This window comes from Heloderma suspectum, chromosome 3, assembly GCF_057233095.1.
Source record: "Heloderma suspectum isolate Gila_16-S chromosome 3, 16-S_ref, whole genome shotgun sequence".
NCBI lineage: Eukaryota > Metazoa > Chordata > Lepidosauria > Squamata > Helodermatidae > Heloderma > Heloderma suspectum.
The window spans coordinates 240,590,934-240,616,429 of NC_139460.1; the positions used below are offsets into that span (position 1 = coordinate 240,590,934).

General features: G+C 40.9%; 2 protein-coding genes across 3 annotated transcripts in view; both read right to left on the reverse strand.

Moving 5' to 3' along the window:
* Positions 1-25,496, reverse strand: part of LOC146350943 (uncharacterized) — a 351,952-nt gene that overhangs the window by 135,830 nt on the left and 190,626 nt on the right. The window lies entirely within an intron of this gene.
* The window catches only part of LOC146350946 (scavenger receptor cysteine-rich domain-containing protein DMBT1-like), a 61,379-nt gene that overhangs the window by 2,101 nt on the left and 33,782 nt on the right, over positions 1-25,496 (reverse strand). For both annotated transcript variants that reach the window (XM_084845978.1, XM_084845977.1), the window contains 13 exons: positions 24,425-24,460; positions 22,407-22,430; positions 21,698-21,848; positions 19,486-19,673; positions 17,812-17,841; positions 16,172-16,201; positions 15,641-15,785; positions 14,137-14,333; positions 9,652-9,693; positions 4,771-4,809; positions 3,142-3,320; positions 1,752-2,143; positions 795-1,066 (listed from right to left, as the gene is read on the reverse strand). In XM_084845978.1, the coding sequence (XP_084702104.1) occupies positions 795-1,066; positions 1,752-2,143; positions 3,142-3,320; positions 4,771-4,809; positions 9,652-9,693; positions 14,137-14,333; positions 15,641-15,785; positions 16,172-16,201; positions 17,812-17,841; positions 19,486-19,673; positions 21,698-21,848; positions 22,407-22,430; positions 24,425-24,460 (1,725 nt within the window). The remainder of the gene's footprint in view (positions 1-794; positions 1,067-1,751; positions 2,144-3,141; positions 3,321-4,770; positions 4,810-9,651; positions 9,694-14,136; positions 14,334-15,640; positions 15,786-16,171; positions 16,202-17,811; positions 17,842-19,485; positions 19,674-21,697; positions 21,849-22,406; positions 22,431-24,424; positions 24,461-25,496) is intronic.

Below are 25,496 nucleotides of genomic sequence, written 5' to 3' on the forward strand. Positions count from 1 at the left end.
CCAAGAGATGAGCCTGCATGTACTCACTTTAACATTTAAGAGCTGCAATTTGTAAATTAGTTCAGCTGTATTACTTTAATTTACATGGACTTTGAACCATTTAGTTAAGTGACAATATAGCACTTGGGCACTTTTTCCCCCTAGTACTCATTAATCTGTGGATACAGAAGACCCACAGAATGAACAGCAATATGAACCAATTTAATTGTTCTGTCTTCTTCCAAAGAAGCTGGCAGGGATGCTAAAAAAATCAGATTTCCATAGGTCTAGAATTCCCTAGATTCCCTTCAGGGAATTCAAAACATTTAAACTACTGTACATTTGTAGTTCAGAGCTAGCCTAAGAATGTATTCAGACAACTAGCTTTTCCCCAATGCATGATGACTTTCTAAGTCACTACATTGTGTGGTCTGGCTATGTGAATGCCTCCACTGGGTGATGAACTCCTATGCTACTATGTCTTCACCAGGGAAAATGGGAATAAAATGGCCATCAGATCATATATATTATTTAAAAAGAACAGTCAATGATGCTCTAAGAGACTAATGCCATATTAGCATATTCAACAATTTGTTCTGAGCAGTAATCTTGGCTGAATCTACACACAGCATTTATACTGTTATCATAACTATTGGGACACGTGACACCAATGGGCACCAGTAGTTATGAAAACAGGATGATAACAGTATAATTGCTATGTATAGATTCAGCCCTTGTATTTCTTGGAACTACTTCAGAATATATATTTGAAAATCATTGTTATAGCCAGAAAAGGAATCATACATAAAACTTACTCTGTTTTCTGTCTTCCTTAGCTTCTTTCTGAAGCTTGATTGGTCCCAACACAACATCCACCTTCTCCTGAAGTTCACCTGCTTCCCTCTTTGGTCTAGTTAAACATCCTTGGTAGCATCGGGATGAGTAATCATATGCCCTACACACTACTAGCTTGCATTGTAAATAAACTGCATTATGTTGGTTAAGAAACTTAAAGGAGTTGAACTTGAAGCGAACTGCATTGTTCCTCGGTGAATACAGATTTCTGTAGGTAGAGTCTCGTACACACCTGAAAATAAAAGAAATCACACTCGTCTCTACTTTGTTTAGACTATTACCTTAGATTAACCCTACCAGTGTGCTTGAGGTAGGTGATCCCTGTTAATTAAGAGCCATGATGGAGAAGGATGGGAAGATTAATTGATAACTGGGAGCTGGATGTCAGAGAGAAAAATGGGCTTCTGGAAGGAGAAGCACTGGTGGTGGTGTCTAGAGGACTATACGGTAACAGTGAAACTATGGGCCTCGGGCAATAAAGATCTTTGTGTGAAGTTCCAGAGAATACAAAGAGAAAGCTTAGAATCATGATGTCAGTTGCTATCAAAAAGACATCAGGTAGGGAGTCAACATGAGTTCTCCCACAGACTAACCCACTCAATCCTGTTCATAATACACTTTGGCCTCTCCTGCTGCTTTTGTATGAAAATCTTTGGATATTGATGACACAGTGAAATAGCTAAGCCATGTAATATATTGTTCCATTTGATAGCAAGTAACTATAGGTCACAAGTGGTTTCCGTACTTCTTTTTAGATTTTCTTAAGAAATATGATGGAAGACGGTAATCAAACTCCCCCTTTGCACTACTTGTGCATTGCACAAAGAAACATTTAATCTTAAGTATTTTGCTATATAAACCAAAAAGAAAGTAAGATGCCTCTCTTCTAAGGTCTTACTTCTGTAAAATACACTCACCCACTCCTGATTAAATCATAGGTCAGGGTTGTGAAGTCATCAGCATACGGAGATGCTACACATGTGTCTAGAAATAGTACTAGGTTCCGATCAGAACTGTGGAGAGTAGCTTGGAGATATAAATCCTGACTGAGTGAAACATAGTATGGAGACCCATATACTTGATAGCGGAACGATGATGATTCATAGAATGAAATAGTCACATTGTAACTGCCGTACTGTCTTTCAGTAATGTCAACAGAATTGTGCGCCACAAACACTGTCTGTACAACAGTGTTCTCATTCATTTCACACAAAATGTGAAACTGAAAGTTCCTCTTTCTTGTAATGATATAACCAGAGGCTGATGACATAATTATGTTGGAATAGATTATAGAGTCATTATTCTTCTGCTGAAGGACAGAAAAAAACACATTATGTCAATAGTTAGGTAATACAGTTATTGCCGTATAAAACACGGTACTTGCCCACAACATGTACTAGTTTCAGAGTTATAATAATAACTAAAAAGCCACCTTACATAATCTGGAATTTTATTTTATGTTATTTTTACTGAAAAAATAGAAAGGATATAAGAAATATAAGACATAACGTCTCAAAAATATAAAAGATATAAGAAGGTGAGACTATAGTCATAGAAATATGCCACAGGTTTACCACATCACTCAATGTCAAATCAAATTAAATGAATGTTAGTGATTAATGTCAGTTACATCTGTGCATGAAATTAAATAATCTGGAATTTTATGTATTTCTTTAACTAACTGGGTTGGATTTTTTTTAACAATACATTTTTTTAACAATACTTCTTTTTGCGCTCACAAGAAAAGAAATTGGACATAGAAGAATAAGTTGTATACACATTTAAAAATGCAAAACATTCAAAGGGTTAGGGCAGTCATATCACCTTCCTCTTAACTGGGGAAATAAAACTGGGAGTCAGTCTCAGGAACACGCCCTCCTTCCTCACACCTCTTCCCCTTTCTGGAGAAAATTCTCCATTCCTGCTTTAACTGTGATTGAAAGAAATGTATCAGTGATGAAAATTCACCATGATTAAAGCTAACTAGACCTCTCCTTAAACCAGTATCTGAAAATAACTTTATCCTGATTTTTCAGATCCTGATTAGATATAATACTGATTAGTGTTAACATTGATTAAAGCCAGCGCTGACATTTCTTGTAACCATAGTTAAGGCAAGATACGGAAAGAGGCAGCATACACTTGACAAGGCTGTCTCTTTTCTGGGTTAAGAGAGAGCTAGTGTTTTATCTTCACTGGCCAATAAAATAAATAAAATGCTTTCCCAATCTTAAAATAGTGGGGTTATGTTACAAAGGCAAGAGCCTATCTATATCTATATCTATTTCAATAACAACAACTTCATACCTGTCTTACTGTGCCGCAACCGCTGAATGGTATATTGAAGGTGACATAGTGTGGTGTGATCTGAGGCATACAGAACGGGTCTGAAGAATTCAGGTACATATCCCATGCATCGTAGCCTAGTAACCGGAGATAGGCTCTGCTGATGCGTGCACGCATGTATTCTCCGGAACATGAGAGTACTGAATGATGGCACATAGAAATGTTAAACAGGGTAATGCAAAAACATCTAAATGTTGATATATTTTTACCTCCTGACTTTGCTTGTGGTCCAGTTTCAACTTATTAAGGAGGAGAGTCCATTGCTTTGGTGGTGCCCCTAATGCAGGGATGGGGAATCTCTTTTAGCATGAGAGCCTAACTAAATTTCAGAGAAGCTCTCAGGAACCACACTCCAGTGTTGGGTGAGGCCAAAGACAAAAGGGGCCAGCCCACAATACAAAAAGTACCCCCAAACCCACCATATTGTAGCGTAAAGCTCTTATGGCCAGTAACTAAGCTTTAGGAGAGGCATTTCAACCTTTTAGAAGGTGGGAAAAACTGCACAAACCCAGGAAATCACCAAGCAATCAGTGTTTGGGGGAAATGAGGTGGGGCCAGGGGAAGAGAATGTGGCTACTTGGGGAACCCAGGAGAGCCAGGTTGGGACCCTAGGAAGGCTGGATGTGGGCCCTGGGCCTGAGTTTCGGGACCCCTGCCCCAGTGATAATAATACTGATTAAATAATTGACATTTTGCTGACTTCTAATGGCACCCAAAGTCTGTCACTTGAGAAGACCTCTGCACTTCGCCTAGCAGTAAGACCAGCCTTGTTCATCACCACATCAGGATATCAGGGGCTATCTTGGGCCCGTGAGGGAGCTGTCATGGAATTGCTTCATCACATTTTCAGGAATTTAAGGTATTATGAAGAGGCAAGTCAGTTTCAGTGTCTCCTTTTAACATACAGACTTTGTAGCCAGGCAGCCCAAACTAGCAAAGTCAGTGTCAATTCTTGAGGAGCCCCTCCACCAGTACGACTTTCAGTGAAAGGAGCCAGTCCACTGCATATGTTCTCAGCAGTCTTATGTACACATGGATCTGAATATCAGCATGTAAAACCACAATCATTTATACAGGTAGCTGGAAATCTACACTGAATTTAATTAAAGTTATTTAATTTTGCATAGGATTACTTTTGGTTTCACAGAAACGTAAAAAAACCCTGATTTATTTATTTATTATTATTTTTTATTTCCTGTGCTAGAAATTCACAACCACATCCAAACATTGATGATTTATGTTATATTATCCAAGGAACAGGACAGGCTGAATCCCATCTGAAGTCAGCATTTTGTGTACCAAGTTGTTCACAATTAACACTTAAGCTCTTGTGTATGTGGGGGGGAAAAGATAAGGAAACAGCAGTGGGACTCTGTAAAAATCCATGAATTACACAATAAAAGCTTTATCTGGAAGCACCCTAGATTAGGGGTGGGGGATGTGTGGCCCTCCAGATGTTACTGAACTACAACTCCCATCATCCTTGACTATTAGCCATGATAGTTAGGGCTGATAGCAGTTACAATCGAACAACATCTGGAAGGTTACACATTTCTCAGCCTTGCCCTAGGTGGAGAAAGCTGAAGGTACCTTTTGAAGGAACTGATGGTGATGAATTTGCAGGAATCTCTGTGAAAATGAAAATGTGACAGGAATGAGAGTGTACCTGTATCAAATTAGCACTTTACCAGTTAATTCTACTTCATTCTACAGGCTCACTTTTTTTCATTTGCAAAATGACAAAATGACAAGAAAAAACGTGTCAATTCTTGAGGAGCCCCTCCACCAGCATGACTTTCAGTGAAAGGAGCCAGTCTACTGCATATGTTCTCAGCAGTCTTATGTACACATGGATCTGAATATCAGCATGTAAAACCACAATCATTTATACAGGTACCTGGAAATGTCCACTGAATTTAATTTAGTTTTGCATAGGTTTACTTTTGGTTTTATAGAAACGTAAAAAAAACCCTGTGATTTATTTATTAATTATTATTTTATATTTCCTGTGCTAGAAATTCACAACCACAGCCAAACATTGATGATTTATGTTATGTTATTCAAGGAGCAGAACAGGCTGAATCCCATCTGAAGTCAGCATTTTGTGTACCAAGTTGTCCACAATTAACACTTAAGCTCTTGTGTATGAGGGGGAAAAAAGATAAGGAAACAGCAGCGGGACTCTGTAAATTTCCATGAATTACACAATAAAAGCTTTATCTGGAAGCACCCTAGTTTAGGGGTGAGGGATGTTGCTCCAGATGTTGCTGAACTACAGCTCCCATCATCCTCAACTATTAGCCATGATAGTTAGGGCTGATGGCAGGTACAATCAAACAACATCTGGAAGGTTACACATTTCTCAGCCTTGCCCTAGGTGGAGAAAGCTGAACGTACCTTTTGAAGGAACTGGTGGTGATGAATTTGCAAGAATCTCTGTGAAAATGAAAATGTGACAGAAATGAGAGTGTATCTGTATCAAATTAGCACTTTAGCAGTTAATTCCACTACATTCTACAGGCTCACTTTTTTTCATTGGCAAAATTACAAGAAAAAATGTGACTACATCCTTAAATGCTCTGTAAAATTGGATATCTCACTTCCGTATTTTTTAATGTAGGATTTTGGCTATTGCATTCCATGCCCTGACTTCATTTCATATGTTACCAATGAGTTACCTTTCTAAGAGCAAATATGGCCCAAGATTCAAAGCCCAACCTGTGACCCAAGTAGCCAAATACATGGAATAGTATGCCAAAGGGCGAGGGAACATGGTTTGTGTCCAACAAGCGAAATTCAGCCGACAAGCTGCATATTGTATTGTTGGCTTGATAACCCTGTTGTTGCTATCTCCTTGGCATTTCAAAAATAGCGGAGAGAGCGTTAGAAACCCGATATGTCTGCTGATATGCCAGTTGTAGTTGGCTTCTGAATTCATTTGTCTTAGAGGTCACAAACTACACACCCTACTATAAGGTTCTTTTAAATGTAGATGAGAGATTTCTATACGTAAGTTTAAGGGTACAGCTTTGACTTTGCAAAAGAAGTTTCGAACTCAGTAACACGGTCATTCTATTTTGCAATCTTTATAGAAAATAGATCTAGGACTGCAGTGCTAAGAACTAGTTACTTCAAGGGGAGGCAACCTTGTTGTACCCATGGGCACATTTAGTAATTTGAGAAACTTTCCCGGGCACCACCACAAAATGGCCACCATGGGAGGTGTAATTAGTCACAAAAGACAAGTCACTTGCCCAAAGGCCTGAGTACAAGATAAAGGTGGGATCTGGGCCCCAACACAAAAAATTATTCCTTTGAACCACAGTTTTCAGCACCAACAGAAACCTATTTCACAGAAGCCAATCTTTTTCTCTTGCCTATCCCTTCCCCTCTGCCAGCCAACTCATTCCCCCTTATCCCCTTTTCTCTTTCATTCTGGATGGATGGTGTCCCATACTAGCTCTCTCTCTCTCTCTCTCTCTCTCTCTCTCTCATCCAGGCTTACCACCCATAGATGTGTGCTCTCTGCCACTGCAAGCACACAACTAACCATACTCAATCTTTTTCAAGAACCCTCCAACCTCTCCCCCAAACCCTTCCTTTCTTCTTCTTTCTTTCTCACACACATGCAGCTCCCATCCATTCAGACCTACAAGACTGCAACCTTCCCCAATCCCCAGGTTGCTCCTCCCCTGGCCCCCACTGGCTTCCTGCTGTTTCCCTTCCCCAGCTAGCTTCCCTCGCCCTCAGCTGACTCACTGCTACCCTTCCCAGCCCCATCTCTCCCTAGACCCTCTGCTGCTCCTTTTAATTCTTTCAGTTTGCCAGACAGCAGCAACAGGAGCCCCTTCTTCTTTCCCCCCTTCTTTTTCTGGGTGGCTGGATATGGTGCCGAGGAAAGCATCGGCCTGCAGCCACCCACCATTTCCTAAGCATGTCTCTGAGGCCCACGTGTGGCCCAGGGACACTCATGGGAAATTAAGATGGCTGGAGACCCTCAGTTTGCCTTGAAGTGATCCCAGCTGCCAATAAGAAAATATTTTGTTTTTTTAAGTGGAAGGGGTAGGGCACCAGTAAAGGTGTCCAGGGCCGCACTGGTGCCCTCAGGCCTACCCCCAAGTTAGTTCAACCCCTATAATGGATCAGATGGACCGCTCCAAGGAATTGGCTATGGACCCCTGTGCATGCTGTTCTGCCAGTGGCCCTTTAAAAGAAGAGTTGGAGGACAGGAAGGAGAAAGAACACTAAAGGGAAATACTAAAGTGAGAAGGATGGAAAGAAGCCATGTTTTCTCCCTGCTGCTGCTTAACGGGTACCACAGGGCTCAGTCCTGGGCCCAGTGCTCTTCAACATTTTTATTAATGACTTGGAGGAGGAGGTGCAGGGAATGCTGATCAAATTTGCAGATGACACAAAATTGGGAGGGATAGCTAATACTTTGGAAGACAGAAACAAAATTCAAAGTGATCTTGATAGACTGGAGCGCTGGGCAGAAAACAACAGAATGACATTTAATAGGAATAAATGCCAAATTCTGCACCTAGGAAAAAGAAACCAAATGCACAGTTACAAGATGGGGGATATGTGGCTCAACCACACTACAAGCGAGAAGGATCTTGGAACTGTTGTCGATCACAAGCTGAATATGAGCCAACAATGTGATGTGGCTGCAAAAAAGGCAAATGCACTTTTGGGCTGCATTAATAGAAGCATAGCTTCCAAATCCCGGGAAATACTAGTTCCCCTCTACTCCGCGCTGGTTAGGCCTCATCTGGGGTACTGTGTCCAGTTCTGGGCACCACACTTTAAGAAGGATGCAGACAAACTGGAGAGGGTTCACAGGAGGGCAACAAAGATGATCAGGGGACTGGAAATAAAGCCCTATGAAGAGAGACTGAAAGAACTGGGCATGTTTAGCCTTGAGAAGAGAAGCCTGAGGGGAGACATGATAGCGCTCTTCAAGTACTTGAAAGGTTGTCACAGAGAGGAAGGCCAGGATCTCTTCTCAATCATCCCAGAGTGCAGGACATGGAATAATGGGCTGAAGTGACAGGAAGCCAGATTCTGGATAAACATCAGGAAAAACTTCCAGACTGTTAGAGCAATACGACAATGGAACCAATTACCTAGGGGGTAGTGGGCTCTCCCACACTGGAGGCCTTCAAGATGAGGCTGGACAGCCATCTGTCAGGGATGCTCTGACTTGGATTCCTGCATTGAGCAGGGGGTTGGCCTCGATGGCCTTGTAGGCCCCTTCCAACCCTACTATTCTATGATTCTATGAACTGCTGTTGTTTTAAATGTTGCTGCTTTTGCAGGATATTTTATCTTTACATTTTATTGAAGTTTTTCTTATTTTGATTTCATGTAAGCGGCTTTGTATATAGTTGTAAATAGTTGGGATATAGATCATATAATGCAATATAATATATTATTCTCACGATCATTATTAATAATATTATCAATAATAAGAACAAGAAAAAAATTCTGCTCAATCAAGAGTTAGCAGGGCTTTGAGTGCTTAACTCTTAAATGTCTGGTTTTCAAACCCTTTGTATTCAGCAACGTTTGCAGTGCTGAATTAGGGTTGCCATCTCTTTTTCATGAAAGGCTCCTCGACTTTAACAGCAGCTGTATGGCAGGCAGATACAGCTTGGTCCTCTCTATGCTGGGAATAGCTGTACCTATTCAATTTGGCTGGTGCAAATTCTCTTTCATTTCATTTATGATTAAATCATTTATGATTTTTAAAAAAACTTTTATTGATGTTTAGGTATGACCTATTTTTTTTCCTTTTTAGAATGTTGTGATAATTGAAAGTGCGACTTTTAAAGCCTGCAGTTATACTTCAGATTTTAGCTTTTTTCATTTTTTTATTGTTGCTGTTTCTGTTGGGTTTTTTATTTGTTTGTTTGTTTTGTTTTTGTTGAAACTTACAATAAAAATTAATTTTAAAATTATGATAAAAATACCAAAATTGGACAGAAAGGGCTTGTGATTAAAAAAATTGAATGCAAGAGAAAGCAAAACTGATAGATTCAGCCCTCCCTAGTGGTGTCTTGAGCATACAGTCCCGTGCAGGATATAGTCTCCTTTAGAACGAAACTAGATGTGACGCACAGTAAACACACAGAGTAAACACAGGCACTCTACTCTGGAGTGGGACACTGGCATGGATGGTAGGGACAGTCAACCCTTTGACCCCTGCTGCAGTCCCAGTCTGGCCATTCACTCTGCTGGGACCTTTCCCCCCCGATGCAAACAGGCATGCCTCCCCCTACCCCCGATCCAGATTCAGGGAAAGGGTTAAAACCTTCCTGTCCCCATGCCAGGATCCCAGTCTGGAATGGGCCTCCCTCACACCTGCAGTTTACTGTTAAAAGGCACATATAGTTTTGTCCTAGGTGATAGGTTTAACCCTTCGCCTCATAAACTAAGAACTGGTGTAAATGGAAAGGAGCAGTGTCTTACCAGTAGTTGTTTTACCAGGAGTTGGTGTACTAGAAGCTGTTTCTGTTAAAGTAAACAAAACAATAAATAGTACAAATATGATTCTGATTATTCATGTGGTTGCCCTTCCAGTAATGTCCTGTAAATATATTCGACTGGACTAATGTAATGTGTTGTATGTAGGGATGAACAGACTGTGTAAAATCTGCTCTGCCTGTGTTTCATGGATTGTCAGGCATCTTTTGTTCTGTCATCCGCCCACAGATGGATGCAAATATTCTTTTTTCTTCTTGCGGAAAAATATGGAAATATTTACGTAAGTATTTACATAATTTACCTCAGTACGTAACATTTAGCGTATTGTCCCCCATTCCATTCAATGTTTCCTCAGCAGAAACTTACGTATTATCCTACGGATTTATATGCATAAATTTTGGGAAAGTACAAAAATCATCTGAAGGTCCACGGACTCCACATGGGCTAAGGGGGGGCACTCCACAGGAGATTCTGCAGGTCGGATTTTTAGAAATCCGAGCTCATTTTAATCCATTTTTAATTTCTCCAGCATCCTAGCTGTATGCGGGGCTGCCCTTGAAGACAACTCAGAAGCTCCAGCTAGTAGAGAATGCAGCAGGCATTATTGTAACTGGTATAGCCAGATGGAATCAAGTCATACTGATTCTAAAGGAGCAGCACTGGCTGCCTATTTGCTTCTGGGCCCATTTCAAGATGCTGGTGATTGGAGCGCTTCTCTCTATACCAGCCTGCTCACATGAGGCAAATTGTCAGGGGAGACTCTTCTACAAGTTCCTTGGGCTCCCTGGAGGAAAGGCAAGATATAAATGTAACAAACAAACAAGCAAACAAACAAGGGAGAGGACATTTTCTGTTGTGATGTCCAGCTTATGGAATACTTTTCCCAACTGGCACCAATGTTGAAATTGTTTCAGTGCCAGCTCAAACCCTTTTTTTATTTGCCCAGGCACTTAAAAAAAAAAAAATTAGTTTTAATTGGTATATATGATGTATCTGCTCTGTTATGTTTACTGCCTTTTCTGCTTCATTATTATTTTATTGTTTGGTGTTTTTATTGTATTTTGTGTGATTTTAATCACACTCCTATGCAGCACACTTGTATCTGCAAGTATGAAGGTCAGTGGAAAAAAGTTATATATATATATATATATATATATATATATATATATATTATTATTATTATTATTAAACTCACCAATGTTTAAGTGACTTCCCAAAATTATTTGTTTCTAAAACCACTTCCATACCACCTCTTATTCCTAAGAAGGGCTCCCAAGATGGTTGAAAAAACAAAATCTCAACAGAATGAAAAGGATAGCATTGAAAGCCAAAATAAAACAGGATTATGGCCAGCAAGATTAAAATGCACTAGAATCCTGATGGGATATAAAGCATCTTACCCACCCACTTAAAAGGTAACACAAAGAAGGGGCCAGCAGCTGAAATGTTACAGTTGTTATTACTTCATGTGAAGTGGATGAAAATTGTGTATTCAAATTGGGGATGCACATCAGATTCAGAAGAAGCCTGAGCAGTATTGGGCCCCTTTAGGCCATTTCTAGTGGTTCCTGAGGCAAATCTGGCTTGCCCCCGAAGCTACCCAAACCTGGAAACCAGGCCAGAACAAGGCTTCATTGCCATTTTGTGCTGGGAGTTGCAGACATTCTGTCTCCTCTCCAAATAGCGTCTTTTCATTTTGTTTCTCCAAAATGCTGGTGAGAAGGGGAAGAGGCATGGAGTACAGTTGAGTGACTGACAGCTCCACCGTCTAATCCTAAGCATGTTTTACAACAGGCTTCAATTACTGTGCTTTGGGGAGGGCACAGATAGGACTGTGAGATGGGCATTCTTCCAAAACCACTGAGCTTCAGTATGAAAAAAGTCTTAAACTCGTTTTCAATCACTATATGTGACTGGCTGTGACAATGGACTGGATGAGGGCTAATAAACTGAAACTCAATCCAGATAAGACTGAGTAGCTGTTAGTGGGTGGTTCTCCTGACCGGATGGAAGGTGCTCAACCTATTCTGGATGGAGTTGTGCTTCCCCTAACGGATCAGATTCATAGCCTGGGGGTGCTCCTGGAGCCATCTTTGACACTTGATGCTCAGCTAGCCTTGGTGGCACAGAGTGCTTTCTACCAACTTCAGTTGGTGGCCCAGCTATGCCCCTGTCTGGACAGGGATAACCTGGCTTCAGTTATCTATGCTCTGGTAACTTCCAAGTTAGATTACTGCAATGTGCTCTATGTGGGGCTGCCTTTGAAGAAAGTTCAGAAGCTGCAGCTCGTACAAAATGTGGCAGCCAGACTGCTAACGTGGACCAGAAAGTCCGAACATATAAGACTAATTCTGTCCTGCTTGCACTGGTTGCCTATATACTTCCGAGCCCAATTCAAAGTGCTGGTTTTGACCTATAAAGCCTTACATAGCCCAGGACCACACAGTACCTGAAAGAACGCTTCACCTGGCATGAACTGACCCATACACTACACTCTACACCTAAGGCCCTCCTCTGGGAGCCTCCTTTCAGGGAGGCTTGGAGGGCGGCAACAAGGGAGAGGGCCTTCTCGGTGGTGGCCCCCCATTTATGGAATAATCTCCCTGACAAGGCCCGCCTGGTGCCAACATTGCCATCTTTTAGGTGCCAGGTTAAAACTGCCCTCTTCTCTCAGGCATTTCGCAGCATATAAGGAGTCTCTTTGATTACCTCGGGCTGATTGTTTTAAATATATGTTGTTGTGTGTTCTATTTCATAGAATAGTAGAATCATAGAATCATAGAATAGTAGGGTTGGAAGGGGCCTACAAGGCCATCGAGGCCAACCCCCTGCTCAATGCAGGAATCCAAGTCAGAGCATCCCTGACAGATGGCTGTCCAGCCTTGTCTTGAATGCCTCCAGTGTGGGAGAGCCCACCACCTCCCTAGGTAATTGGTTCCATTGTCGTATTGCTCTAACAGTCAGGAAGTTTTTCCTGATGTTCAGCCAGAATCTGGCTTCCTGTAACTTGAGCCCATTATTCCGTGTCCTGCACTCTGGGATGATCAAGAAGAGATCCTGGCCTTCCTCTCTGTGACAACCTTTCAAGTACTTGAAGAGCGCTATCGTACCTCCCCTCAGTCTTCTCTTCTCAAGGCTAAACATGCCCAGTTCTTTCAGTCTCTCTTCATAGGGCTTTGTTTCCAGTCCCCTGATCATCTTTGTTGCCCTCAATTTGTTCCATGTCATTACGTGAATGGTTTTATACTTTATATAATGTATTTTAATGGGTTTTTAAAAATTTCTGTGAACTGCCCTGAGAACTTTGGCTATGGGGTGGTATCAAAATATAATAAATGAAATGAAATATGTCAACAGCCCCTGCACCTAATTCTTCTGAAAATTTGGAGGTTTCTTGCCTCAGGACCATTCTATGATGTTTACCATTTTCATATGCATTGCCTAAAAAAACATGGGGGAAGAGAAAGGGAAGTATATCACTATGCCACATTGAAAGGGTTTTACCCTTAAAGGCAGATTTAAAATAATTTAGAATAAATAAATAAATCTCCCCCCAAATTTGAGGACTCTCATTCCTCATGAACTGCTGCATTTATCCTTCTGAAACTTTGCATGTTTCTTACTTAGGGACACATCTAGGCTGAAAATGACATTCAGAACAATGTTCTGCAAGGAACATAGAGAGACATGTGTGTCCTCTTTGGGATACTCTCAAAATGTCAAGTCTGCTCTTGCACAAAAAGCCCTGTGCCTATGCATTTGAAATACTACTACTACTACTAATAATAATAATAATCCAATTCTGAAAAAGGCAAAAATGTTATAGCTGTCTTTTTTTAATTTCCCCTGATGGTCAATAGGATTCACAAAGCCTGAATCCCAGCCTGGGTTTGTTACCCGAGTTGAATGGAATGGAACCAATTGCCCAGGGAGGTGGTGGGCTCTCCCACACTGGAGGCATTCAAGACAAGGCTGGACAGCCATCTGTCAGGGATGCTCTGACTTGGATTCCTGCATAGAGCAGAGGGTTGGACTTGATGGTCTTGTAGGCCCCTTCCAACCCTACTATTCTACGATGCTATGAAGAAGACGGCCTCCAAATCGGTTCAAACAGAATCAGGCCATTTTCTGAAGCAACAGATCTGAGTCAAATGTGGGAGTCAATGCACACCTCTAATTCAAATCTCACTTGGTCCTTCACTGGAAAGCTGTCATCAGTCTATGAAACAGTTAATTTATATCATTCATTCAAATGGGGTAACTTAGACAAGGTAAAGATGATCTCCCACGTGTAGTAGACAGATCACAGAAACTGTACCATAATCACACAAGCCTATGGTCATATACATCTGTATGATGCTAGACAGATGCTGATTTTCAGGTTATGCTGAAACTCCCAAATATACCATTAACATAATACAACAAACAGACTAAAAATGAACTACAGCTAGATAAATAGCTAATTATCACCTTGTGGAACAGAATAGTAACTAGCATAAAACCCATTTCCTGCGTCATTTGAATCTCTGTGCAGAAGAATAGTCATTGTGTTGGAAGTTGATGTATAGCTATAGTTCTGATAGATGTTAGAACAGGTTCTTCCAAGCAGTTCTGAGGAATCAGGGCTCCCGTCAATTATCTTGATATATTCTTCTTCACAGTCCAAACTGTATGGAGGTAAGTTAACAAGTTACTCTTTACCTCTTATTATGACATCATTTTGCACATTAAGCCAAAAAGTCATCTGCTTTCAGTGACATGAGTGCTATAATATGGTGAATACATGGGTTTTGTGGAACTGGGCTGAATTCTACACATGTTGAAGCGATTGTGTGGTTGGTTCAGCCCGTGTATAATTCAGCCCTGGCTTAACTCAACATATATCATACCACTGCTAACTCAACAGCTCTGTAATTGTGCAGTACATGCCAGTTGAGTTATAACTTATAAGCCAAGTAACTGAAAGGGAAGGGGAAGAATTTTATCCCACTTGCCTATTGATATGAAATTACCAAATCTGCATTTCCTGAATCAATATGCAAACAAAAGACATAGTTGTCCTTCAGCATTTGTACTTCTCCAGATTTTGCGATGCAGTGCTCTGAAGCAAAACATGCATACAAAAATGTGTATAATAGGGAAAAGTGCTTTAACCTTGTCCTCCTGGTAATCCTATCCCCTGATCTCAGCAAGCCAGAGATATGTGTGAGTGTGTGTGTGGGGGGGAGAAGTGTGTTTGTGTGTGTGTCTATGTATGTGTGTGTGTATGTGTGCATACATGAGTGGCCCCCGACTAACCAGCTGACACTGCATGTAGCGCTTGGGCCCTAAAGGTTGACCATCAATCTTATGCTGTGCTGGTCCATTAAATTCTGTACTGTCTACTGCTCCAAATGGCAGTGCCTCTCCTCCGGTGCCTCAGTTAGATGTCTTTCCAAGCCCTGCTTCCCGATATCCTAACTGGAAATGTTAGGGATTCAATCTGGGACTTATGCATGCAAAGTAAGTGCTTTGCCATTGAGCTATGGGTCCTCAATCTTAGTCAATATTATTATCATTTCTACTCAACATTCATTGACTCCATGACATTGTTCATCATTCTTGAGAAGAAGGAATTAAAAAAGCAGACTTTAATTTTCTGGAAATTGCCTATTCTTAAAAAAAAAAAAAAAAAAACTTATAAAGAGGATAATACAATTGTGTTTATGAAACCTATTATTTGGAAGGATTTTAATTCTTGTGCTATGTAATCTGCTGTAAAGTAAAGAATTGCATGATCAATGAGAAGGATTTGCATTTTTTTACTCTGATAGCAATCATATCTGAAATTGGTTGTGTGTCTCCATCATTCATCATCATGGACGGATTTCACAAAATCTGTATACCCCTAGCTTCAAGTAATAGTAAAACCATCAATGAATATATTGAATGTGCAGGAAACAAAATAGAAAACCTATCAGTTCTTTACACTTACCTAATATAAGAAAACTGGAGAACAATGTGAGCAGAGGAATTCACTTGAATTTCCCAGACACACTGTATACTGACGTCGTTTCCAGGATAATATGGTCCAGAGAGGGATCCATATGGAAGTGAGAGCTTGCCACCACACTGGTTTACTAGAAACCGCAAAACAAAGTTTTGTTCATGTAAGCCAAAGTGGAGCTTTGTATAGATAAGGAAATATAACTTCTAAACTCTACTACCCTCCCCTCAATTCCAACTTGATTTAATTCATCTGTTACTCATAAATAATTTGTCCTTGCTAATATTTCAGAATCAAGCTATAGATCTCCAGTAACCATGCACCTATGAAATTACTAATACAACCTTATTTGGTTTGTTTCTCACTTTACAACCCTCAGTTCCACATGCTAGCTTCAGTCTCCCTCAGCACTGGATCATCAGAAGTTAACTAGAATTTAGGCGATTTACACTTTCAACCCAGTTCTTTAACCATCATCTACCCCACATAAAACAAAAAGAGATCAAATAATATCAATACCTTCGGGGGCAGGTGTTGAGTTTCCTGTTCCTGTAAACAACCAAACAGTAACATTTTATACAGCCAAACCTCTAGCAATTATTCATACTTTAATGACTGTTAGAATGATGTTGGGATTCAGCCAACTTGATCTGTTCTTTCGGGGGGGGGTGTCATTTTTTTAAATTACATTTCATTCAGTGTAACAATTAATCAACAATTATAAAGACAACAGACACTACAAGGAAATCAGGTAAGTGCATTCATCAAGGATTTTAAAAGCTTACTAAAACTACCAACATTCCCAACCGAATTCCAGACAGTTCTCCAAACCCCAGGGGAGTAGGACTAAAAAATTGATAACAGTAGCTTCAGACTATGCTATTTGAAGGATCACCTTCACCCATACAATCCTGCCCATACATTAAGATCTGCCTCAGGGGTCCTCCTCAAATGCTGGCCATGAAGATCAGTTAGGGTAGCAGGCCTAAGAAAAGGCCTTCTCAGTGGTGGCCCCACCAAAATTTTGGGACTCCTTTCCTAATGGCTTAACCCTTCTGTCCATGGGTTCAGACAGGCTCTGAAGATCTTCCTTTTTAAAACTTCCATACCTGAGATCATAATTAGTCCCCTGTATTTCAGAACAACATCTTGTTGTACTCTGTACGCTTGTTAATGCTGCTCTGTTTTTTGTGTGTTTAAACGACTCAGGACCAGGATACCTAGCTGACCATCTTCCTTTATATATATCCAGTGGACACCTGAGATCTTCTGAGGAGGCCTTGTCGGTTGTTCTGCAGCCAGTGGAATGTCACAAGGCAGCAGCATGTAAGCGGGCCTTTTCAGTGGTGGCACCTACTCTTTAGAATACTCTCCCACATGTATTTCAAGAGGCAGAAACAGTCCCTCTGTGAGGGACTCTGCTACTACTTTGTTTTATTGTTTATGGTGCTGTAATTTTTTTTAATGTTGCAATGTTTTTAGTTGTGTAATATATTTATCTTGTTTTTATATTGTTGTATTGTATTTTATTGTGAACTGCTTAGGGATTTAATATATTAAGCGGTATAAAAGTATTATAATAAACAAATAAATCAATCAATAAAATCACTTTGTGAGGGTATAACCCCAATATCACTTTGTGAGGGTATAATCCCAAAATGTGACAATAAATAAATAAATAATATATTTTACTGGAGCACTCAATTTAGCAAGCATTTAAAATATATCTCTACTCATTCAGGCTTCAATTGGCTTAATTTACAGGTGGATAATCTTTGTTTGCAGAACAAAAGACGCAAGGAGCAAATGATGTTCAATGAATGACAAGTTGTAATTGGGCCCTGCCTAATCATCCTATCATGAGAAATGCTTCCTACCAGTCATATTTGGGGTTTATTTTTCCATGTTTTTTTTTTCCTTAGTCATGAAGGTCAGTAATTTGTTTTAGTTTTTATTTGTGCTGAGGCAATTAAGAATAACAAATGAACCTTGAGGAATGTCCCACTGAAATAGAAAACATCCCTAATGGCAGTTAGCTATTATGCTTCCAAATAATTAATATCAATATCCTTTAAGGACACTCTCTCTCTCCCTCATACACACACACACACACACACACACACACACAATCTATTTAATGGAAATTGATGAAGACTTACCAGTGGTTGGTTCTGGACCTGGCAAAGTGGCTGAGAAGAAAACCAAAATTGGTCAGAATATGGTAGCATATGCAAACATTTGGGCAGTATCCTTGAACTGAAACTCAAAATGAACCACATACACTAAGGGACATTTACATACACACACAATAGTCAGAAGGTTTGAGCGATTGCCAATGCTGTCACAATGCTAGCATTAATGATGTTGCATTAGCATAAAGTAATGCTAGCACAACATCGTTTGTACTTGGTAATGGGAAAAAGCAGTGATTTTCCACTAAGTTTTCATGACAAATCACCACTTTGCTCAACTAAGTGCTAGTGAGGTTCCATTAGCGTGGGTTTGCACTAGTGGACTGACAGTCTTGGATACTGCCCTCTGTCTCTGATGTATATTTTCACAAACACTCTTCTTTATTCCGCAGATGTGAACTTTGGTGTAATTCTGTAATCACCGCTAAATTTGCAACTATAACATGACTTAAAAGCCTAAAGCAATAAGAAAGCTGCAAACATCATAACTCCTTATTTTACAAAATAAAATAACAGTAAGAAACATGATAATGGTTTTCTGGAGCAAGAGAATAATTCAGAATGTCACTGAGATGTTTTAAGGGGTGTGATAAAACCCAGAGGCACATCCAGATTCTTATCTGCATAGGAAATGATGTAACCAATGCAATCCCTGTTCACACCACCTTGTGTAGATAGGATGCACTTTCAGTACTCTTTGAAAACACTGAGCACAGTATTTTTTCTGACCACTCAATGGGACTTGGAATGAGGGAGAATTCTGCTATGCACTGACTCTACTCCTTCCTGTAAGTCAGGGTGGCAAACATATGGCTCTCTAGCCATTGGTGGACTGCAGCTCCTGTCAGCCCTCCATATAGCCATATAGCCAATGGTGAGGATTGATGAGAGTTGTAGTCCATCAACGTTTGGAGGGCCTCATGTTCCGTACCACTGCTGTAAGGTGAATTGCAGAGCGGGAGAGGCTAGAGGACACCTGCTTTACCTCATGAGAATACTTCTGTGGATTACACAGATTTCTGTTTTATTTCTCATACTATTTACCATCTACACGAAGCTCCTAGAAGTTACCATGTGTCAACATCATCAGTATGCTAGTAATAATACTCACCTCATTCTACCCTTTCCCTCAAATACTAGGATGACAGTGGAGTCCCTGAGCAGATCTCTGGAATGAGAGTTAAAATAAACTGAACCTCAGTTCAGATCTGATGGAGTTGGTGGTGGTTCGAGGGCCATCATTTACTTGATTGCCTAGATTCATGCCTTGCCAATTGTAATGTGCTCTCCATGGACGGGCCTTCATGACTAACTGCCTGGAAGCAATGGGGGGGCCAGCAGTGGCAGTGCATAGGAAGAGGAGAGGAGGGGGGTTTGCTTCATCACTCCTTATTTCCCTGTTTGTCCCCTTGGCAGCATGAAGGGTTACAAAATTGGGGGCGGGGAGCGGGGAAAGAAGAGATATAGTTTTCCTGAGGCCTACTGCAATTGCACCAAACCTTCTGGAATTCATAAGTATGTGAACTGGGTTGATCTGGTAGGTGATATTGTATGGCTCTCAAAATAAGCATGCTTTCATAATGTCAACAGTTTGAACACATGCACTAGTTAATTAGGGGCATAACAAATTCATGTTTTTACCTGGTGTGTTGGTATAGTAATAAGCAGAGAATGCTTTTCCCAATTGATCAGACTGTCTATATAGCACAAGTGTCATCTTGTTTGAAGCTGACATATAGTTATGATAGGTAGAAGAGCAAATCCTTCCAAGTTGTCTTGAACCCAAGCCACCATCATAGATTGCAATATAGTCAGTAAAACAGTTCAGACTGTGGAGGGAAATTTACAAGATTGTACGCATATAATATTAATGAAACATATTAAGGGAGTTGGGTGAAAACCCTTATTCTTCCTTCAAGACCAACATTAAAATATTTTCTTCCATTCTTCTGTTGACTACCTTTGTTAGCTTTCCAACCTGCTCCCCTTTCCAGACCACCTCATGGAGGAGTTTTCCCCACTGCCTTGGAAAGCCCACCATACGCACATCCTCCAACATCCTTGACAAGCAGAAAGACAGAAGAAGCTTGTACTATCCAGTAGTGTCATACTGACTCCATGATATTGTGTCCGAGCATCTAATGGCCAAAACGGAAATGGCTGAAAAGAATTTAATCTGCAAAACCTGGTGTCTGGACAAACCACAAAAAGGACTTGTGTCATGTTCACTCCATCCTCATATTTCCACCAATGTAAACCAAGAGCCTCGTGTGGCGCAGAGTGATAGGCAGCAGTATTGCAACCGAAACTCTCCCCACGACCTGAGTTTGATCTCAGCGGAAGCTGGGTCTCGGGTAGCCAGCTCAGGTCGACTCAGCCTTCCATCCTTCTGAGGTCAGTAAAATTAGTACCCAGCTTGCTGGGGGAAAGGTAGTCACGACTGGGGAAGGCAATGGCAAACCACCCCGCTATAGTCTGCCATGAAAACGCCAGTGCAAGTGGCGTCCCTCTAGGGATCAGTAATGACCTGGTGCTTGCACAGGAGGAAACTTTGCTTTCCACACCAAGAGTGGGGACTCTTTTTCCGTCCAAGGGCTGAATTTCAATTTGGGGAAAGGTCTCAGGGCCCGCCTTCCGTCTGTGGTGCAGCCAAAAGCGAAGTGGGCACAACCAAAGGCAGAGTTGGTGAGGCCAAAATGTTGTTCTTACTGCTGTTAAGCCTACTGAGAAGTAAGGAAGTTAAGCCACTGCATGTTTACTCAGAAGTCCATTTCCAGTCCATTTCCGGGCCCGATTCAAAGTGCTGGTGTTAACATTCAAAGCCCTAAATGGTTTGGGGCAAGGTTACCTAAAGGATCGCCTCCTCCCATATGTGCCTGCCCGGACCTTAAGATCATCCTCAATGGCCCTCCTCCGTGAGCCCATGCCAATGGAAGTGAGGTGGGTGCCTACTAGGAGGAGGGCTTTCTCTGCTGTGGCACCCCGGCTGTGGAATGAGATCCCTAGTGAGGTTCGCCTGGCACCTACATTGTATTCTTTCCGGCGCCCGGTGAAGACCTTTTTATTTTCCAAGGCATTTTAACATTTTAGCTCTTTAGACTTTTAGCTCTGCTGTTTTAAATCCCTGCATTGCTGCTAGGTTTTATTCTGGTTTTATTGTTTATTGTGGTTTTAATGTTTTATATATTTTGCATTGTTTTATTGTGTGCTCTTTGGTTTTAATTTTTGTGAAGCTCCCAGAGAGCTCCGGCTATTGGGCGGTATAGAAATGAAATGAAATGAATAAATAAATAAATAAATAAATAAATAAAAATAAGCATGAGCATCATGTCTGCTCACAAGTAAGCAGGGCAAGCCTCTGCATGTCTTCTCAGAAGTAAGCAGGACTGTTAAGCAGCCTTAACAGTAAGCCGGACTGAATCATTCAGCAGCTTCCTTCTCAGGCCCGCCCTTTCTTCTCAGTAATGTTATCTTCCATCAGCAGCTGATCAGAGAGAAGAGCTTTTCCCCACTGAGTACAGAGAAAGGGAGCCTTTTTCAGTGTGCACCAGAGAAAACTTCTTATCTCCATCACATTCTGATTGGAAATAAGAGCTTTTCCCTACCAGGGTAGGGAGCTCAATTACACACATCTGTATATAAAGTGTAGTTAGCCCCTTTACTCCAACATGCATAAGTTCATGCTGAAAAACTCCGAATGTTGGCTAGGACTTGCCCATTGCCTTCTGAAGTTGCTGCCCTCCTGAGTGATTCTGTCCATGACATTCATTAATGTAGACACTCTGATTATGCCTTGGGACACTTCAGTTGTTGCAAAAACAGATAAAGATATATCAGTGAAAGATATACTTACGTGTTAACATAATTAAAATATAAAACGATGTGATCATAATGTGCTGCTTGAATTTCCCAGATGCACACCATGCTTATGTTGTTTCCATGATAATATGGGCTGCTGATCTCTCCATATGGAGCTGAGAGGTTGCCACCACACAAAAAGCTTTCTGAACGACACAGAAGGAACATTTTGTAGAGCCATTCTTAATTGCTATTTTATTTTGTATAAATATTTGAAGGGGCAGGGGAATCCTTTTCCAGCATTCTTACCCTGTCAGATGTTTCTCCAAAGCCCAAACAAGTATGACTAAAAGTGAGCTAGATACATTAAGGGTACAATCCTATGCCAGTTCAGACAGAAGAAAGTCCTACAATTCCCAGCATGCCCCAGCTGGCCATGGTGACTAGGGCATGCTGGGAGTTATAGGACTTTTTCTGCCTAAACAGGCATAGGATTGCTCCCTAAATAATTAAAATATCTTAGGATTTCTTTAAAAGGTTATGATTCTTTGTCCGAAAAACAAATTTCTTAAAGTCCATTTCATTTCTACTTTGGCTAAGTTTCCTTTGGAACATTTCTCACTATTACTCCCACATACAGCAGTTGGTTCTGAGAACTAACCAGTGTTCTAAACTCTCCCTGACATTTCTAATAAGTAACATTCACACCATGGCTTTTGAGAAAAAAATGTCTTGAGATGTAAAAAGGAAGGCACAGGACTCACCTCCAGGAGGCAAAACTGGAGAAGCTGTTCATAAATAAAGATGAAAACTGATAAGCAAATGTATCACTCAACAAAGTTTCATTAATGTTGTTACTCAATTAACAGAGTAATCCTATAGGTGGCATCAGGCACTCTGAGTATCATTCTGATCCATCCAAGTCTCCACCCCCCCCAAAAAACCCTCCCAATTTCCTTCTCATTGTTCACAAAGAAAGTATTTAGACCAGTTCCTGGGTTGGTTATCATTTCTGGGCCAGTTGGGGATGTGGTCAAGGGCTGGGAGGGCTTTGGATTCATGTGGACCCAGAGCCTCATGTGCTCTGCCCACACCATTTCCTCGATCTTCCCTCCCCCCATCCCTCCAATGCTGGAGCTCCAGTGTCGGAGAGGTGAGGGGCATGGACCTTTCTATGGAAGCAGAGAGTGGGGATCCAGGCTTGGATCTCCTTCTTTGAGATTGGAGCTTTGTCTCCGATCTCCAAGAGAGATTTCCAATCTATCCTATGGCCCCTGTGACACCACCCCACTCCCTGCCTTTAAAAGGCAAGAAAAACTATCCTTTACCAAAAAGTGTTACCTGAACTAGAATCTTAGTACTTGCTGCTGTGTGGTACCAGACTGGGATTTTATAGCAATATTTTAACATCTAACAATTCAGATGGGAAAGTTCACCTCACCGATGTTCTCAGACCACTACTGGCTAGTAACAGTCTTGTAAAAGAGCCTGCCTGGGTGTTGGGATCTTCCAGAGAGGCCCTTTTCTGTTTCACTAACATTTGACATGTGTTTTATGAGAACTCAAGAGAAGCCCTTTTCAGTGGCTGCACTGAGACTTTGGAACTCTCTACCAAGGAATGATCATTGCTAACCCCTCATAGATATCCTTCCGTCAGCAGGTAAAACCTTTTTCCAACAGCAGGTAAAGCAGGTGTTTGGCCTATTGAGCTCATTTGCCTTGCTCTGCTACTCTGTATTTGAATCTTCATATATTTTTTAACTGGCTGCTGTTGTCTGATTTCATCTGTTCTTATTTTATTGTTACTGTATATTTGTTTTATTGGCGTATTGCTTATTATGTTTGTTGTCACATTGACCAGTTACTTTTTATTATGCATTTTATTGTTTGCCACCTTCAATATTTTACATAGAATGGTGGGGAGTAAATATAATAAATAAATGTTCTGATAAAGTTCAGTGCACCATTTTATATTTATTTGTTTACAGCACTTACATACCCCTCTATGACTGGGTTCACACAACATGCTATCCCACACTCAGTGGTTGAATGTGGGTTGTTGTTGAATCATGGATTGTTTGTTGAACCCAGGACATTTTTCTCAGTGTGGTTTGTTAACCATGTAGTGTGGCTTATTTTTCTCCAGCGAGCCACCTTGAGAACCCATGGTTTGTTGCTGGGTTGTTCAGGGTGGTTAACAAGCATGGTTAACAAGCCACCCTGAAGAAAATGTCCTGGGTTCAGGCAACACACTAACCCATGGTTCAACAAACAACCCATAGTTCAACAACAACTTATGCTCAACCACTGAGTGTGGGTTAGCGTGTTGTATGAACAGGCCCAGTATCTAACAAGACTCTCAAGTGGGAATAATAGAAGAAAAAAGAATCACAGAATTAAAATTAAATCAAAAGTATTTAAAATCAGATTATGCCAATAAAATCATGGTTGGTCATTCAGGGGACGCTAATTTAAACAAAATGTCTTCAGCAGGTGCCAAAAACAAAACAACTTGGATGCCTGCCTGACATCACCAGGCAGTGACTTCCATCGAGAGGGGCCACTACACTGAAGGCTCTAGTCCAAGTGGACTCCAAATGGACCTCTGGTCTGTGTGGAACCACCAGGAGTGCCTCATCTGAAGACCTCAGTGACCAGCCAGACTGTTAAGAGAGAAGATGTGCTCTCAAATATTCTGGTCATGATCAACCTGGCTATCTTTGAATAACACAAACTATAAATGTATATGATATCTGGCTGAAGGTTTAGGATGCATACTTACTAATGGAGTCTGCAGGAGGCGTTGATGGGGGAGCAGCTGATAAGAAAGCCAAAGTTGATCAATTTTTGTGGAATCTAAATATCTGGGCAGCAATGAGCTAAATCAAGTGACCTGCTTCCTCAAATACAATGCAATATACATAATAGCAAAAGGTGTGTGTTATTTCACAGAGAATTTTGGTAAATTAGTAACTTTAATTTGTTTTAAAAATGAAAGTAATACCAGCATTCAGTATGTTGGAATGAGCTTGAGCAACTGCTTACTACTGGTAGATGCAAAGGACTTGTCTGGAATTGAGGAAATAACTGACAATAAAACCAAAATCTATCACATTTGATAGAATCTATTAAAGTTTTCATGGCAGTCTTAAGCAAAAACAAAAAATGAAACTGCAGACCTAAGACAATTTGTGACCTAAATAGAGCCCAAATGGCACAACCCTCCACTAGGGCCTATGCTTATCTCTGCCCTGTTATTATCACTTCAATATTACAGACACTGGGCAGTATCCAATACTTCTGCTCCACCTCCACTGGTTCCATTGTGCTCGCAGCACCCATCACAAACACAATGGGAACTAGCACTTTCAAAAGGAACCCCAGAAATGAGTGGAAAGCTCATTTCCAGAACGGGACTGGTCAGTGGAGCTCCCTACAGGAAATGAGCATTTCTGCTGGCTTCTGATGGCTTCTGGAACCGTTGCCAGAAGATGGCTTCTGGAACTAGTGGTAGGTCCTGGTACCATATGAACAGTGCTGGATACTGCCCATTATCGATATTTAATCAGTATTATGCATTACATTACAACAGCCTGGCCATCTCCCACCCTGGTCAATGCAGATCCTACTTCAGATTGTTCCGCTCATGACCTAATATATAGATTCATTTATAAGTGCATGAAAGAGAGATTGCTGGAAATAAAAAGAAACCCCAACAGAGTGAATAAGAGCAATATGTACTCCTTGTTTTTTTATGCTCCAGTCAAAACTGTGATTGTGCAAATGCAAAATTGTTGATCTCCTCACCAAACTATGGAACACCACTACCATGAGCCTCCTAACTTGTTCAAAAA